Source organism: Myotis brandtii, unplaced genomic scaffold (assembly GCF_000412655.1).
Source record: "Myotis brandtii unplaced genomic scaffold, ASM41265v1 scaffold958, whole genome shotgun sequence".
In the NCBI taxonomy this organism is placed as follows: domain Eukaryota; kingdom Metazoa; phylum Chordata; class Mammalia; order Chiroptera; family Vespertilionidae; genus Myotis; species Myotis brandtii.
The window spans coordinates 405,741-423,516 of record NW_005371960.1 but is presented as its reverse complement, the minus strand read 5'-3'; the positions used below and the strand labels follow the sequence as shown (position 1 = coordinate 423,516).

Sequence of the window (17,776 nt, the reverse complement as noted above, 5' to 3'; positions counted from 1 at the left end):
TTCCCGGCCCAGGTGGAATTTCCAAACCCTCACTGATATTTACATGTGTGAATAGACTTATAAATTATTCACTGTCCCTGTGGGTTCCGTACTGAGCATTTACATGCATTAGGTTACCCTCTGCTTCTGGGTCGTTTTCACTCCGACAGTTCGGTGTATTACGTGTTGACTGTCCCACTCGCCAGGTTTATTCCGTGCTTCATACTTTCCTTGCTCTGTCCTTTCAGCTGTGTAAGAGATGTTACTCTGTCTCTCAGTAAAGTGGGAAAGCAAGGCAGCGTTTCTGTCAATATCGCCTTCTCTGTAAAAGCAGATCCCTGGATCCAAATAATATACACTTGCTCTTAGCTACGACTCAGTACTGTCTCCTGTCTACTCCAAGGACATTTTCAAAATCCTTGCTATACAATTTTTATGATAGGTTTTGAAAGAAGCAGTATTTATTGCTTGAGAGATTAATGGTCTGTTACTCTACTAGTAGTAGATATTCTAAGTTATGCTGAGAGCAAGCCTCCTAGACACAGTGGTTGGCTCCCGGAGTACTTGTTCTGAGAGGTGCTTTACCATTATGTTTATACTCACTCAGTCAATAGATACTAGTGCTTAGTCCGTGCCACATCCTGTTCTAGGTGCTGGGCTTTGGTCATAAAAACAGCCTTATTCACTGTAATATGTTGAGAAAATTTCTCTTATGGTCTACATAGATCCTCATGTGTCAGTAGCAGGGAATTTTATGCTTCTTCTAAGCAACAGATTGGTTTGAATCTAAGAGATATTATGAATCTTAATGATGATACTTTATTTCCATTTTGCTTTGGCTGCTAGGAAGGCTCAAAGCTAAATTTTATGGCCTGCTGCTAGCATGTGAACAGAACTTAAGGACTGAATTTTATAAACAGACCCTAGTTGAAGTTTCATGTTCCTTTCACCAAGATTTCCTTAGTTTACTTTTTAAAAATCTTGTGTGACAGATATTCCTAAAATAATTTCCAATATCATTTGAAATGTGGTAAGCCAAAAATTCATTCCTTTTATTCATTGTGTATTTAAAACATGAGTTCATCGATGTTACTTTTACCGTTGGCATTATTCTTGATGCTGATAAATGTTCCTTTTTTCTCCCTACACTGGCTAAAATTCTCTCCCTCCTATCCCCCACATACACAAAGAAGCATATTCATAAAAATGGATTTTTAAACACTGAATATCACAAAGATGTGCTACTTCGTGAGCTGAGTTTCTAGAACATTTTAGGGGCAACTCCTTCTGATTGTGTCCTGCATCTTGCTCTAACCTGGTCTTTGATGCATTTAGACAAACTGATTACAGTGGTTTATTTGAAACAAAAGTAAGAAAACTTCCTGTTATCTCTGTCTGCAGTATTCATTGCAAGGAGGATGATTAAAAGGAGCAGAAAGACTTTCATGCATATAAGCAAAACGAGCAATTGTCCCCTGTGCAGTACATTAATAACAAGGCAGGAAAATGATCTAATAGGCCTGGTGACTTTTCAGCAAATTTATGAAAAGGCATTCTTGCTCAGAGCTCAGTAAACCAGAATACTGATCAAAACACCAAGCTCTTGGTTCTAGCTTAATTTTTACTAATACTCTAGTAATTGGTCTTAGCTATTTCCCTACCAAGCCCAAGAATATACATTGTCTAATCTCCTACTTGCAAGTAAACAGAGCTAATATGTTTCCTTTAAAATGTTAGAAGCCAGTAAGTTAAAATACTTTCAGTAGTTGAATTTCCGTCACTTTTTAAAGTCTAGATAAGAATTTTCTTGACTAGCTAGAACAGCATCATCATGCCCAATTATTAACCTCCTCACCCGAGTATTTTTTACATCCATCCCTAAGAACTCTGCAGATCAACACTAGACCTTAATCATGTTTTAGCCGTAAAACCAAGTTGCTGATTTCTGTCTGCAATGTAATTAAAATAATCCTTAAAAATTCCGGTGTAGATAATAAATCTTGTAATCCTTTTATTTTTCTTAGATGTGGGTCATCTCAAGGTAGATTACGGAGATAATAACAGGCGGCACCCAGCGGAAGACTCCTCGCTGGACAGCATAGCCGCGGTCGTGGTTCCCGTCGTGATAGGCCTCTCCATTATCATAGCATTCCTGCTCATCAACCAGAAGAAACAGTGGATACCCCTGCTTTGCTGGTATCGAACGCCAACGAAGGTATCGTCCTGAGAACGTTTCAGCCTCTTGAGTGGTCAAACTAGGAAAGCTTGCATGCTTATTACTTCCTTGAATTGTTCAGCCAGTGAAATTTTTACTTTGCTCTCCGTGGCCTCACGTGCACATCAAGCTGTAGCAATCAGATATCTGGTACTGGCCCAACCTCCTGGATTATTGATTCCTAAGTACTTACATAAGGAATTAAAAGCTAATCACCTGGTGTTTCTCAGTGATCTATCAACTTAGAAATGGGAGAGAAATCATCAAGGGAGGGGGTGATAGGAGAGCCAGGAAGAGAGCTAGCGATTATGGGATATACAGAAGTCAAAGGTCAGAGAGACGTGTCCGAGGCGAGCAGAGAGGGAAAGGGAGCGAGAGATGAAGAGATTGCGTGAAGTAATACTAGACAAGGGAGAGAGACAGATTTCATATTGAGGGAGAAAGAGTATACAAAGTGTCCCCAAGAAATGTATGCACATGTTAACAGCCGATAGCTCAATTTTGAAAATGAAATGTATTTTAATAAACACTGCCTTTATAATTAGTGTGTGTATACATTTTCTGAGGACACCCTGTATTTGTTGTCAAATCTGCCTATTTTAAAAGGCAAGACAATTCGTTTTCATTAAAGGAAATAAATTGTGATGCTTTCCAACCTTGATTCTACCTTTTACATTTAATTTTTTCCTAAGAAAAAAAATCAGACAACCTTAAGAATTTAAAGCAGCCTTGAATAACTATTTTATCCAACTTACCATCTAGATAACCCCTCCCAGTGAAGTCTATTAGATGGTTATCCTGCCTCTGATTTTCTTTAGACAAAAATGCGCTGGGCACATGCTGTGTCAGGACATGGGGCAGGGACTGAGCAGGCGCAGTCCCCTCTGCAGAGCTGGGAAAGGAGCCCCGCCCCCACAGGGCGTGGAGGGGCTGACACAGGCTGTTGTACAGCTTGAGCGCTTCAGAATGGTCTCTGCCTGTCGTAACTTCCACTCATTCTCTAACCCTCTTAAGTACTAGTCTGCCCTTCGAGGATTTGAAAATAGTCATGTCACTCACTTCACCAGTTCCCCCATTCCCCTCAATTCCTTCACCCACTCCATTTGGCATAACTTATTGACGTTTCACCTGTAAAGACAGTTTGTCAGTCAGTACCCTCATGAAGCGGCAGTTGGCACCAGAACAGATGTAAGCTCCACCGAGAGTCCGCCCGTCAGCGTACTTACTGTGAAGCTATTATCCCACTTGAATTAGGGACTAAATTTGTGTCAATGTGGGATCCGTAAAGCAGCTAATTCTTTGCGGTTTTTCTTTCCCTCACTGCATAGCCTTCTTCCTTAAGCAATCAGCTGGTATCTGTGGACTCCAAGAAAGGACCCCGCGCCCAGGGGGACAGTGCCCAGAGGATGCTCAGGATTGCGGAGCCGGACGCCAGGTTCAGCGGCTTCTACAGCATGCAGAAACAGAACCATCTACAGGCAGACAAGTTCTACCAGACGGTGTGAAGGGAGGCAAGTCGGATGAGGTGGTAGAAGCCAGAAGCGACTCAATCTGCTCTTAAAAGTAAACTAGAATTTGTGCACTTGCTTAGTGGGTTGTGTTGGATGGTGACTTGATGTACAGCGCTAAGAACTGACTGGGATGGGCTCTGTCGGCGGCAGTGTGCAGAACAAGCATTCCCACTTTTCCTCAAGATGACTGACCAAGTGTTTTCTTAGAACCAAAGTTTTCCAAGTTGCTAAGACATAATTTGCTTGTAATATAGCGGTAGAGATATTTGGGGGCGGGGACAGTCGAGTTTGGCTGGGGAAGTGGGTGGGAGGGTGGTGTTGGGAAGACATTGGTCAGCTTGGCTCGGGGAGAGTCCCGTGCAGCAGCAGCAGTTCAGGGGCCCAGCGGATGCTCTTCCTGTTGCTCCGGAGCCTGCGGGGTTGCGGCGCTCGGGCCCGAGTGAGCAGGAAGCCAAAGGCCTTGTGATCCCGCCGCCGCAGCCACCTTAGCAGCACAGAGAGCGCGGCAGAACCTTCCGATAGCCATCCCAGGTCTAAAGCCACAGTTCCTTCCCTCTAGTCACAGCTGCCGTGGGCGGCGAGGGAGATGTGAGGACCACATTTCCGGGAAGCGGGTTGTTCAGGATATCTACAGTTAGACTTTTTGCTGCTTTCGTTTTCTTCCAAGCCAATCAGCCAGTTCCTAGCAGAGTCGGCAGGTAAACAGGACCCAAAGTCATTTCTTGGCGTGAGCACAGCTGTTCCCAGGACCGCGCGGCACGGAGTGGGGTGGAGGCTACGCTTCATTGTTTGCTGTTGCTTCATTCTGTTTGATTGTTGGTTGTTCACAGTTTTTGTTGAAGCTCTAGCTTAAGAAGAAACTTTTCTTTTTAAAAAGACTGATTGGGGATTTTTTTTTTCCTTATTATATACTGATTCTACAAAATAGAAAACTACTTCATTTTAATTGTATATTATTCAAGCACCTTTGTTGAAGCTCAAAAAAAATATGCCTCTTTAAACTTTAGCAATTATAGGAATATTTATGTAACTATCTTTTGCTTCAAAAAAAAAAGTATTTGTGTGCGTGTGTATATAATATATACATACATATATATTTATACACATACAATTTATGTTTTCCTGTTGAATGTATTTTTATGAGATTTTTAACCAGAACAAAGACAAACAGGCATTCCATATCAATACTTTTGATCACTTACAAATTTTTGAATAACATGAGATCTCGTTCTACCTGCAGTTTAATCGGGAAGAAAGGTGTGTGTGGGCGAGTGTGTACGTACACGCCTTGGGCCGTGCCATCACACCTGCTGTGGAGAAGGTCTTCCTTTAGTAAATCTCCTGACTCATTTGGATTTGCTTTCAGTTGGTTTTCAATTCGCTCCACTGGCCAGAAACACTGATGGCAGTTTATCTGCATCACTAATCAGCTCCTGGATTTTTTTTTTTTTTTCTTCAAACAACTGTTTGAAACAACTACTGGAATATTGTCCATAAATAAGCTGGAAGTTTGTTGTAGTTTGCCTCAAATATAACTGACTGTATACTATAGTGTTAACTTTTCAAACAGCTCTTAGCACTTTTATACTAATTACCCATTTGTGCATTGATTTTTTTCTTTTAAAAATGCTTGTTGTGAAAGACACAGATACCCAGTATGCTTAATGTGAAAAGAAAATGTGTTCTGTTTTGTAAAGGAACTTTCAAGTATTGTTGTAAATACTTGGACAGAGATTGCTGAACTTTAAAAAAAATTTTAATTTATTATTATAATGTCCTAATTTATTAATCTGAAGATTAACCATTTTCTTTGTCTTAGAATATCAAAAAAAGAAAAAGGTGTTCTAGCTGTTTGCATCAAAGAAAGAAAAAGATTTATTATCAAGGGGCAATATTTTTATCTATTTCCAAAATAAATTTGTTAATGATATGATGTTACCAAAATAAGATTTACATCAGCCTGATTAATATAAAATTTTGTTGACAATTAATCCATTCCTGGCATAAAAAGTCTTTATCAAAAAAAATTGTAAATGCTTGCTTTTTCAATCATGGCCATATTATGAAAATACTAACAGGATATAGGACAAGGTGTAAATTTTTTTATTATTATTTTAAAGATATGATTTATCCTGAGTGCTGTATCTATTACTCTTTTACTTTGGTTCCTGTTGTGCTCTTGTAAAAGAAAAACAAATATAATTTCCTGAAGAATAAAATAGATCTATGGCAGGCACTTGGCGTGTACCGTAGTTCTTCAAGAACCAAGCACTTTGGTTCTTGGCCACAAACAAACACTTTTAATCACACCATGTAACTTTCCAAGTGACTCCACATTTGGGATTAGAAAGACAAGCTGTCCTTTTGCTTTCAGGTTGTCAGTCTAACAACCTCCAGGGTCACAAGTGGCTACACAGACTCTTACCTCACCATGTTATCTCAGCGACCGCACAGACAGAGAAAGACAGGGCTCCTATCATTCCAGAAAAATCGTCCCCCCTCCCCCTCCCGAAACACTCCTTACCGTCAGGCGGCCATCGGGGTTTCCCAGCTCAGGCCCTGAAGTGATGGACAATGTGTGCATAGTAAGGAGAAGAATCTAGCTCTGCAAGGGAAGAAAACTGGTTAAAAACTACACCAAAAACTGAAAATAGAAATGAAGCGCTCAGGCATACTTTATCTTTTTCCCAACGTTTATTAAAGGGCACTGACTTGATTGGAACGGGCAGAAGTGCTTCATGGCTGGTGCTGTTTCCATGAGCAGCTGTTTCTAGAGTTAGTGTTGGGGAGGCACACAGGCGTGAAGATATAACAGCCGTGGGGGATGGGCAAAGCTGCAGCTTACGGCTTCTTAAGCACCTTAAGGATAAACACACTCCCTTTAAAGGACACTTCTCCACAGACACGTAAAACAAAACTCAAACATCTAAAGTTAAACAGCACAAGATTCTGAAAGTAAATGGCAACCTAACGGTTAAAATTTGATCCATGGTGAACGCCGCAGCAGCCTCTAACACCATCGCCAGCAGTTCCCGTTCTCACTGAGGATTAAACCAAGATGACACATATTCCCGTTTCCTCCTGACAACAGCCCAAGTTTAAGTTTCCATCCCTGGACAATACTGATACTTAAACTGATGGTTCTCTTACAACAATCAGTGTTGGTTTTGCCGTCACTGAGGAACAGCTGTGCTATGAATCTCTCAATGCTTTAACCCAGCGGCCGCCAACCTTTCAGACCTCACGGACCACCAGTGGCCCGCGGACCACCGGTTGGCAACCGCTGCTTTAACCTGTCCTTCAATGTAGTTTATATCTAGAAAGCCATGAAACCTCAAATAGGCATATGGTCAGTACATAAAAAATATAACTGCACATGCATAGTTCATGTTACACCCCCAGACTCTCAAAGTTGAAGAATTCATAATTGTTCATATTTAACAAAAAAATATCCCTAGAATTCAAAATAGTGCCATGTTTCTCTTGGTTCGTAATACGAAGGATCAGTGAAGGCGTGGTCTATTAATACTGCATCACAAACCCAAGTTCAAGTTGCCGAGCTTCCGCTAGCAGGAGGGAGGGGCCGCTCTCGGAGGACTGCTGTGTGAAATCCGGCATCCAGGCCACGGGAGATGGCTCCTGCGAGAGGCTGCCCTATGTAGGACACAGGACTAGGGAGAGAAAGGAAACATCAATAGAAATGCGTATTTTATAGACACAAGAAGCACATTCATTTCATTTACACATCTACATAAAAAACACCTTTAACTAATGAGAACTTGCTGTTAATGCAAGGGTCTACAGTAGCAATTTTAAGAAAGGTTCTAAAAGGATACACCCAACAATGAAAGTTCTCTTAAGATATTTGTTCCCACTGCCCAGAAATGAGATACCAAACGGCCACGTCTCGAGGGCACCCCTCAGAGAGAGAAGCCCGTGTTAGCCCAGTACCAGGAGGCTCGTAGCAAACTGCCTCCCCGGTGAGCTCCCACAGGAGCCAGTCTGCACACGCTTTGGTCCCTGTCCAGGATCAGCACGGAGGCAGCTGAACTACTCTACTAGCCTTTGGTACAACTGTGGGCTGTGGCGGGGAGTGAGGCGGGGATGAGGAAGACGCTCAGGTAGCCCCTACTGCACCCGTCCCATCTTCCTCGGGCCAAGTGAGGCCACTTTGCTGCCTTCTTGCATTTCTCCCCTGCACATTAAAGTTACCTTAATTTAGGCAGCCAAGCCCCAGTCACTGGTGTTAAACTAACATGAGAAGAGAAAGCCCACCAAGAAAAGGGACGGCAAGCTCTCCCTTGAGCAACACCTGCCAGGCAGATAAATGTTCTGCTGGTCCCAGAGGGGAGGAGCCATCAGCTGGCAGCAGGTTGTCCGGATGGGTGGAAACTGGCCCCATAGCCACACCTTCCCGTGCCCTTGAACACCTGAGCGTTCCACACCCCTTCATTCTCTCGGACAAGCATCACCACTTTCATCTGAACCCCAGCTTCATTTCCACCCCGTCCTGCCAAGGACAAAACCACAACTTGCGCGCGAGCAGCTCAGCAGTGCGGGTACTGCACAGAGCCCCGGGCTCAGAGGAGCCAGCGCCCGAGCGGGGAGCAGAGGGATGGGTGCTGCTTCCCTGAGGCACGCGGTGTCCAGGTTCACAGGACAGCCTGGGTTTTAGAGGAAACAAGTAGAAATCACTTCCCCCCACAGCACTGTTCTCTGGGTCATAAATTCCTCCATGAGGTCGGAGGATAAAAGAGCTAGAGAATGCCTCAGAAGCTCCTCCTCTCTCTGCCCTGCACGGCAAGGCCCTGGGCACCCACGATAATTAAAAATTGACATGTCTTCATGTTCATCTCATTCCTGTACCGCATATATAAGAGCAAACCTCAGAACAATCCACCTTTCATACCAATGCTAGCATGGCACAAAAGCGAACAGATACCAGATTTTCTTTTTAAAACGTTCAGAATGTAAGACGAAAAAGCCTGTCATCAAAAAACAGCTTATGGAAAAAAACAATGTCTTTTCTACTCTCTGTTAACTAATGGCTGGCTGGCTCCCCATCAATCCAGTCTCTTACAGGTGAAACTCTTATTACTCCCGTTGCACTCCTGGTTTCTACCACTGAGATTCCCTCCATGAAGCTATGGTTGAGGAAACGTCCCCCTGGTTATCTAACATCTCAGAAATCCAACCTTCCTTAAATTCAGCTAACAACTGGTGGAGAGAGAGAGAGAACTCCCAAAAAGAAAAGTTACCAGAAGAGGCTGCTCTTGAAAGTGAACCAAATACCACAGGATACACTTTGTGATGCTTTGAAAATCTGTCACCTGAATAACTGCTACTTCTCAAAACGTAATTTCATTGAAAAGCGGTAGTTTTGCCTGTAACTAAATTCTCCTGTCCCCTCTTTACCATCCCAAGTTTGCTCTTCCCAGAGCAAAGCAGGCGATCTCATGAACTCCTCCAACGATCATCTGCCCCATCACTGTTCCCATCCTGTGTGGTCTTGATCTTGCTCCTAAGATTTATGGCTCACTTGTTACTGTCCTGGGTTCATGCAAGTCCATTCCTTTCATTTTTCCCTGCGCCCCTCCCTGTCCCTTACACCAGTCCCTGTTACAGTCCTTTGGAACGGTTAACTGATTGCTCCCTCCTTCATGCATCCTCACTAACCCGTCCTTCTCTTCCTACTGTCCCCAGGCTGGCAGAGGCCACCTTCTCAAACCCTCCCAGTGTCAACAGCTGATGCTCTAATTACGCATACTTATGGCAATATTTCCATACTACTAGTATTTCTTCCACTGCTCGCCTCGATGTTTATAATTTAGCCGTAGAAACGATTTCTAGCCCAGGACCTCAAGTAAAGGAAAATGTTACATAATCATAATTTATAATGTTGATAGCATAATTAAGCCATGTATCCTCACCCAGCACAAATGAAATTAATAAAGGTTGTGCTTTTGAAAGTTATTTTTAATCTATTAGCAAGATGATGCATTTACTGACTAATCACAACTTGCCAACCATTGCACAGAAGCCATTATGAAACTCACCTTTCAGTATATAATCAGTTAACAAGCTCGGAACCTTTTCACTGTCCTCTTTCATGGCACGAAGAACTAGGAAACAAAAGAGAAGGAAAAGACAACAATTCTAAATTCAGACCAAAATATCATTCAATTTCTATCACTTAGCCTTAATCTTCATCATGGTATAACCAATTCATGCAAATTATTATCTTCTCCATAAGGGAATACACCTGCAAATGCTCAGGAATTCAGGTCAGGATATTCCAGCTCCCTGGGAGTTATTTCCCCGATTTCACGAACAGTGGAGGAGGGAAGAGAAACCCGGCTATTCACACGGAGCCCAGCTTTGCCATAAAGGCTGGAAGCAGGTTCCTGTCATATGCACGTCTGTGAGCTCGGAGCACAGGAACCTAGTGCTGCAGATGCCACAGCTGGAGAAACAGACAAATGAACAGTGAGCTGTCCTCAAGGAGCATATCTGCCAGCCTTCTTGGAACTTTTAAAGAAGAGACCAAAATGAAGGCCAGACTCCATGAAGCAGCCAGGCTGCCGCCTCCTCTCCCGAGGAACCTGGTGAATCAGCCTCATCCTATCGGGAATCTGAGGGTTTTGTCTCTAAGCAAAGACAAAATAGGAAAAACAGCTACTATTATAATGCTTAAAAACAACACAAGCCTAGACCACACAGGTACAGACAAACCCACAAATACTGCTCTTCTGCAGCGATTGGCAACTCCAATGTTCTCCAGAGCACCCTGGGGGAAATGCCCCCTTTCCTCCCCAGACAAGACAGTACCACACAGTGTAACTGTCAGGTCAGCCTTCCTGGTTAAACCCCGACTCTGCTGCTTCCTAGTCGTGGGACTGAGATGAAGTTACTTAACCACTGAGGGCACCGAGCTCCTCGTCTGTAACGTGAGGAGGATAATTAGACCTGCCTCAGAGGCTGGTTGTGAGTGTTCAGCCACTATCGAGATGTGAGGACTTAGAATAGTGCTTGGCACGTAATATATGCTGCGTAAGCATTAGCCATAGTTATTAATACAACTAATATTATTCTAATTCTTATAACAATTATTGCACCTCCAATAGCTTTTACCAGGAAGGCTACTGTCTCCACGGGGCTTTCCTGTGGCTGCCATCTGCAGGTGGTGGGAGCAGAGGCTCAGGTCCTCCCAAAGTTCTCAGATGCCCACTGTTTTATTTTCAAAGTGAAGGTCATCCTTCCTGTCCTCATAGCTACATTAAGTTGGACATTCACTTACGCACCCTACACACGTGCACTCACCCAAAGATTCCAAGCTCCTCAAACGATGCAGATATCACCTAAGAATCATCCCAAGGGCATTCTGATGGCCTTGGTGTGACCGAGTAAATGTTTGTCCTTGACCTGAGAAGGCGGGGTCTCTCAGTAATTCCTAACCTCTAGGTGGTATTTATGGTCCCATCTTAGAGGGCTACTATGTCCAGTATTTCTGCTTCCAATCATATTTTAAATTTGTTTTCCATTCTATATAAAATCACGTACCAAAAGCCAGCATCACTAAAAGTACAGCAGACGGGGAATGAAGAGACCAGCCCTGTAATTAACCATTCCCTTGTGTGATCTTGGACACTCAAAATTCCTAAGTTCTTCCTCAAAATTAGAGGGCTGTCCACCCAGTTCTTCTCTTAATTATTTATTTTAGACTGGCTGGCATCACTTAATTTATCCATATTTAAGCATTAAATGTTTTTAAGTATGTTTTGCATAATCACAACTGTAAACCTACTTTTGCCCCACCCTGTACATTAACTTACTTACTATGAGGTAAAGGGAGCAACTATTTTCAGCCTCGTTTTTCACTGTGACTAAGAGAGGGTAAGTGACTTCTAAGGATATCCCTCTAAACCAGCGGTCGCCAACCTTTCGGACCTCACGGACCACCAGTGGTCCACGGACCACCAGTTGGCGACCGCTGCTCTAAATGACAGGAACAGAACCAGAACTCAGGGCTCATTTATGGCTATCACAGACACTCGATACCATGAATAGTTAAGTCTGACAAGTTACTTTTGTTAGACTTAGAGTATTTTTGTCTGCTTTGTTCACTAAAGTATCCCAAGTGCCCAGAACACAACCTGGTACAGAGTAGGTCTTTACTAAATGTTTGCTCAATGAATGAATATTCTTAAAATATCACTATCAATTTATGGTCTACCTATAACTACTGTCTAGGGGGTCTATATTCATAAAAGAGAGAGGGGGGAGCCATACTTCTCCTAAATTTTTCCTATTCAGTTACTCAGTGATATTTACATAAGATCCATGAAGGACCTTACTTATTGATAAATGGGTATGTTCTTAAATATACAAAAGGTAATGGAGAATCAGGTTACATTTTTTCCCCAAAAGTTCAAGTTGTACACATTTTAAGAGGCCAGAAAATAAATTTAAAAAATAAAACCCATAAATCAACTCTAGATTTAGGGTTATGTTAGATGTCAGAACCATTTATAGTTTCATTCTCTAAAGAATAAAGGATGAAATTCATCATTTACTAAATCAATAAAACAAACAATAAACACAGCAATGTAGCCAGCCAACTGAAATCAGTATTTAGAATCAGCAAAAGGTAAGTAACAGTTTAGTTTGGTCTTTACTCACTTTTTGTTAATATTTGAAGATCTTCAACAGATGGTGGTCCATTTTTTTTCTCATAGGGAATAACTGTTGTTAAGTACTGCCAAATTAAAAAAAAAAAGTGTCACTTAAATCTGAATTACCTGATCTGCAAAAATTAGAAACAGTTACCAGAGGTCTATTTTATAACATGACACGAGTTACATTAGTAATGGACACAAATATCTTATGTCTCAGCTGCAGCTCATTTTTTCCCACCTCTATCTGCTTCATCCAAACCCAATGTCAACATAAATACCCATTTTTTCACCTTTCAGTTATTAAAAATTTCAGAGGAGTAGGTCTGAGGATGACTTGTTCAACGTGTTCAAAGTGAAGTCTTATCTAACATTCTCCTTGCATATTTTCAACACATTTTTAAGATAGTAATTTTAACTAAAAGCATAGTTGTAACAGTTCTGCATAACAAAATAATTCCCAATAGTCAAATAATTCTGTTTCAGGCCATTTTTTTCCGCTTGGATAAAATGGTCACATGAAAAAATACTAGCTTCTTTTAGAAACTAACAAAGACACATTTACCCGAATAATTTAGGAGGTGTTTTTTATTATTATTAAATCTACAGGGAAGTGTACTTAGAATCTTCTGTTCCAAATTGGCCTATGGTAGTAATCTATAACATATAAATATCTACAGTAACTCTAAGAAATAACTCTAAGACTTAAGAATGACTATATTAGATACAATTTATCTAGTAAATTTTAAATAAGTAGCTAGTAAATAAATAGGTAAAAATGAAAAGAAAATAACAGCAAAAAGACATCATCCTGCCTTGTACATCCAGATTGTACCACTGTTTTTTCATAGGTGCATCTCACTGGTTTACTTTACTTTTTTAAATCCTGGTAAAATATACCTAGCATAAAATTTTCCCTATTAACCATTTTTAAGCGTATAGTTCAGCAGCATCAAATACATTCACACTGCTGTGCAACCATGAACACTGTCCATTCTCCAGAATGTTTCATCATCTCAAACTCAAATTCCATACCTATTAAACAATAATGTCCCCATTGTTCCCTTCCCCCTGGCCCTAGGTCAGCCGTGGGCAAACTACGGCCCGCGGGCCGGATCCGGCCTGGTTGGAATGAATAAAACTAAAAAAAAAAAAGACTGTACCCTTTTATGTAATGATGTTTACTTTGAATTTATATTAGTTCACACAAACACTCCATCCATGCTTTTGTTCCGGCCCTCCGGTCCAGTTTAAGAACCCATTGTGGCCCTCGAGTCAAAAAGTTTGCCCACCCCTGGTCTAGGGGGTCTATATTCATAAAAGAGAGAGGGGGGAGCCATACTTCTCCTAAATTTTTCCTATTCAGTTACTCAGTGATATTTACATAAGATCTATGAAGGACCTTACTTATTGATAAATGGGTATGTTCTTAAATATACAAAAGGTAATGGAGAATCAGGTTACATTTTTTCCCCAAAAGTTCAAGTTGTACACATTTTAAGAGGCCAGAAAATAAATTTAAAAAATAAAACCCATAAATCAACTCTAGATTTAGGGTTATGTTAGATGTCAGAACCATTTATAGTTTCATTCTCTAAAGAATAAAGGATGAAATTCATCATTTACTAAATCAATAAAACAAACAATAAACACAGCAATGTAGCCAGCCAACTGAAATCAGTATTTAGAATCAGCAAAAGGTAAGTAACAGTTTAGTTTGGTCTTTACTCACTTTTTGTTAATATTTGAAGATCTTCAACAGATGGTGGTCCATTTTTTTTCTCATAGGGAATAACTGTTGTTAAGTACTGCCAAATTAAAAAAAAAAAGTGTCACTTAAATCTGAATTACCTGATCTGCAAAAATTAGAAACAGTTACCAGAGGTCTATTTTATAACATGACACGAGTTACATTAGTAATGGACACAAATATCTTATGTCTCAGCTGCAGCTCATTTTTTCCCACCTCTATCTGCTTCATCCAAACCCAATGTCAACATAAATACCCATTTTTTCACCTTTCAGTTATTAAAAATTTCAGAGGAGTAGGTCTAAGGATGACTTGTTCAACGTGTTCAAAGTGAAGGCTTATCTAACATTCTCCTTGCATATTTTCAACACATTTTTAAGATAGTAATTTTAACTAAAAGCATAGTTGTAACAGTTCTGCATAACAAAATAATTCCCAACAGTCAAATAATTCTGTTTCAGGCCATTTTTTTCCGCTTGAATAAAATGGTCACATGAAAAAATACTAGCTTCTTTTAGAAACAAAGACACATTTACCCAAGTAATTTAGGAGGTGTTTATTATTATTATTATTATTATTATTATTATTATTTTAAATTATTGTGTAAGTAGTTATAAATGTTTGAAGGTATTAATGGAAAAGAGAAAAGTGAAAGAGAATGGCCTAAGGGTAAATGAACAATGAAAATTCATGTCTGAAATTGAGACAAATTGCCTAGTCTACTAGTGTAATGGCTCTCAAGTATCAAGTTATGTCCTATAACTATGTCCCTTGAAAGCACAGTCTAAAAATTTTTGTCCAGAGTCTCCTATTCTGGCCACTCCACCAAAAACTATACGGTTTAGTGCAGTCTGCATAGGCTCATGTAGAGATCCACTAGTTTTCCATGCTATCTGTTCGGCTCCTCCCACCATTTAGCCCCTGCCCACATCTCAGCTCTATTCCTAATCCTCTGAGTGATTTTATCCCACTCAAAAAAAAAAAGATAAAGTTACTTAATAATAACTAGCTCCCTAGGTTCAGAAAAGTAGAGAAGGGTGCGTTGTTCAATCTTTAAGAAACTCAGTGCTCCGTCCTCTGTTTGGTGCAGACCTCTCCAAGGTGAAGCCCACCTGCATGACCGAGTACATCTCCTGGGAAGGAGGCCCTAAGAGCTGGAGGCGTGCCCTCCTGGGGCTTCACTAACGGCAGGGGTGACGGCCAACCTGGAGAGGCACCCGGAATCTGGCCTGGGTATGCGTGCCACCCGGCTACGCCTTCCAGCCTTCCTGCCCGCTCCCAGGTGCTGGATCAGATTGGGAGTTATTTTGCCATCTTATGGGTTTGAGAGAGGCGAGAAACACCAAAATAAGTAAAAAAAAATTCAACCATCCCTGCATGGAACCCCTTTATAAGCTGCAAATGTCGATGTGAGGGATTATTTAATGTCGGTCATTTCCCTTCCGAAGTAATACAGAACTATCTCCAGTGAAACTCTACGCTCAAATGCCTTCTCTGGATAAACTGCCTACAAAGCTGCATGCTGTGCACTTGCATTGCTTCACTTAAGAGCTAAATTGAAGAGCTTTCTTTTTGAGGTGAAATTTCCAATTGTGAAAAGTAATCTTAAGCATACTCAATGCAGATGTTCCCCGTGTTCGTGGTATTTCTAAAATCATACAAATTTGTTAATAAAAAGCAAATTACTACCCTCATATCTATGTATGACTTGTATAAATAATGTTTCATGCCTTTGGTAAACAAGCGAGTTGGCAGACTATATGATATACCTTAAAAACACATGAATATCATTTAAAAAGAGGTAAGATATATGCCATAGACATTTCTGACCTAGAACACTAATCCAAAAGATACCAACTCCTGATTTTCTTTCCCAAAAATGAGATCTTGTTTCTAAACTTTTAGAATTAGAGTAGCATATTCTAGTTATTTTTCACAATTACATATTCTACACATGCAATTAGTTATATATGCATATGTTAATATCTGTTTAGAGGTGAAAGTGAAAAACGAAGCTCTAAAACATGCATTAAGAATGCATTTAGTCTATACTGCTTTTTCCTAAAGGGAACTTCTATATATTTTCATTCTATATAAGTTGTATAATGTATAATTATAAACTTGCATTTCTCTTGTAAGCAACAGTCTTAGTAAGTTAGTAAAACTGCCAGCTTTCAGGACCTTCACTTACACAGAGAATGAAAGAGCAGAGAATGAGGAAAATAAGGATAACCGAGCACCTGTTTCTCTCCACCTGCATTTCCAAAGGTGTGGCGGAGGCCATTCTGAATGACATTTGAGATCCCTTCCATGCTGAAGCGCTACAGGCAGCAATATACGGCCCAGAAGAGAAGGACAGAGAAAGAAGTTCAAAGACTATTAGTAAGAATGTACCACAGTAACTTACGTGCCCAAGAGGCAAGCAGTTAGAAAATGCCACTACTCATTCAGATAAAGCAGACAAATGCATGCTGTTTTTAAAATGTTCTTGCTTCCATTTCTTTGCAAGTCAAATGCAAAAGCAATTGCTTTTATGCCACTGTATTCATGAAGATTTTTCCTAACATTTGCTCCAATGTAAACATTGCAAGTTGTACACATAGTTGTTTTATGCAAAATTTACCATAGTTGTTAAGATACCTTTTGATATTGCTTACCTACATTTTATCAAAAGTCTGAAAACTTGGCACCAACAGTATGAGTATTTTCAGCCTGAGTTTGCATATTTCTACTGTAAGTTTGGAGAACAGTGATACGGCACTTGGCAAATGAAATGCTGCTACTTGGAGAGCCGACTACGGCTTCCCACTTGCTCTCGGGCCACCTGCCACTGCCTGGGCGCAGAAAATGCGACCGGGAGGGCACAGTGGATCGCATGGGCCAGCCAGGCCCTAACTCTTCTGCAAGGACGTTTCCGCTCCGTTTCTAGGAAACAATTCCAGCTTATTTCTCCCAGCAACCCCCAAGACTTCCTAGAATTCATGGCACTGAAAAGGGACTACTTCTTTCCAAACGTCTTCTCTTGATTTTAGCCAGTCTACCATGTCATCAGACACAGTGAAAAGCGTCAGTGGCACCTCAATGGCTGCTGAGTCAAAAGATTGAGATTAATTCTTACACGATGACTAACTAAGGGGAAAGGCATCCTGCAAAGGAAGTTCGGTCCTGATTCACCGGATGGTTCCGTTCCCTGCAATTTCATAGGGGAAAGTTGACTCAGTAAACACATTTGAGGAATCAAGATGAATATTTTATAAGTCTCCCAGGAACAGAAGAAAAGAAACCAAGGCAATGGTCTCTGCCCTCAAGAAATGTATAGTTTAGCCCAGTGGTTCTCAAACTGTGGTCCAGGGCATCCCCCACGAGGTCCCAGAAACCCTTTCAGAGGCCCATGAGGCTAAATTATTTTCTTAGAAATACTAACAAATAATTTGCTTTTTAAAATCTTATTCTCTAAAAACTTAGAATTAAGTATTCCAAATGACTGACTGGATGCAGAAACAGATGTGAAAATCTAGCTGAATTCAAGTAAGCCAGGTATTAATGAGATTGACAAAAATGCAGAGCAATGCCATTGTGCTCACTAAACTTTTTGAAATATATTTTTCCTAAAAATAGTACTTATGTAAGCATTAATGAATTTCTTATT

The 17,776-nt window shown here is 40.8% G+C and overlaps 2 protein-coding genes across 2 annotated transcripts in view; one reads left to right on the top strand and one right to left on the bottom strand.

Annotated features, from left to right (window-relative positions):
- Positions 1 to 5,941, top strand: part of CRIM1 (cysteine rich transmembrane BMP regulator 1 (chordin-like)) — a 151,280-nt gene extending 145,339 nt beyond the window's left edge. Inside the window, exons 16-17 of the mRNA XM_014533236.1 lie at positions 2,004 to 2,194; positions 3,523 to 5,941. Of these exons, the coding sequence (XP_014388722.1) occupies positions 2,004 to 2,194; positions 3,523 to 3,699 (368 nt within the window). The 3' untranslated portion in view covers positions 3,700 to 5,941. The remainder of the gene's footprint in view (positions 1 to 2,003; positions 2,195 to 3,522) is intronic.
- A 439-nt stretch (positions 5,942 to 6,380) lies between these two features.
- The window catches only part of FEZ2 (fasciculation and elongation protein zeta 2 (zygin II)), a 50,713-nt gene continuing 39,317 nt past the window's right edge, over positions 6,381 to 17,776 (bottom strand). The window contains exons 7-10 of the mRNA XM_005886091.2: positions 16,368 to 16,448; positions 14,110 to 14,185; positions 9,762 to 9,827; positions 6,381 to 7,376 (exon numbers count right to left, since the gene is read on the bottom strand). Of these exons, the coding sequence (XP_005886153.1) occupies positions 7,360 to 7,376; positions 9,762 to 9,827; positions 14,110 to 14,185; positions 16,368 to 16,448 (240 nt within the window). The 3' untranslated portion in view covers positions 6,381 to 7,359. The remainder of the gene's footprint in view (positions 7,377 to 9,761; positions 9,828 to 14,109; positions 14,186 to 16,367; positions 16,449 to 17,776) is intronic.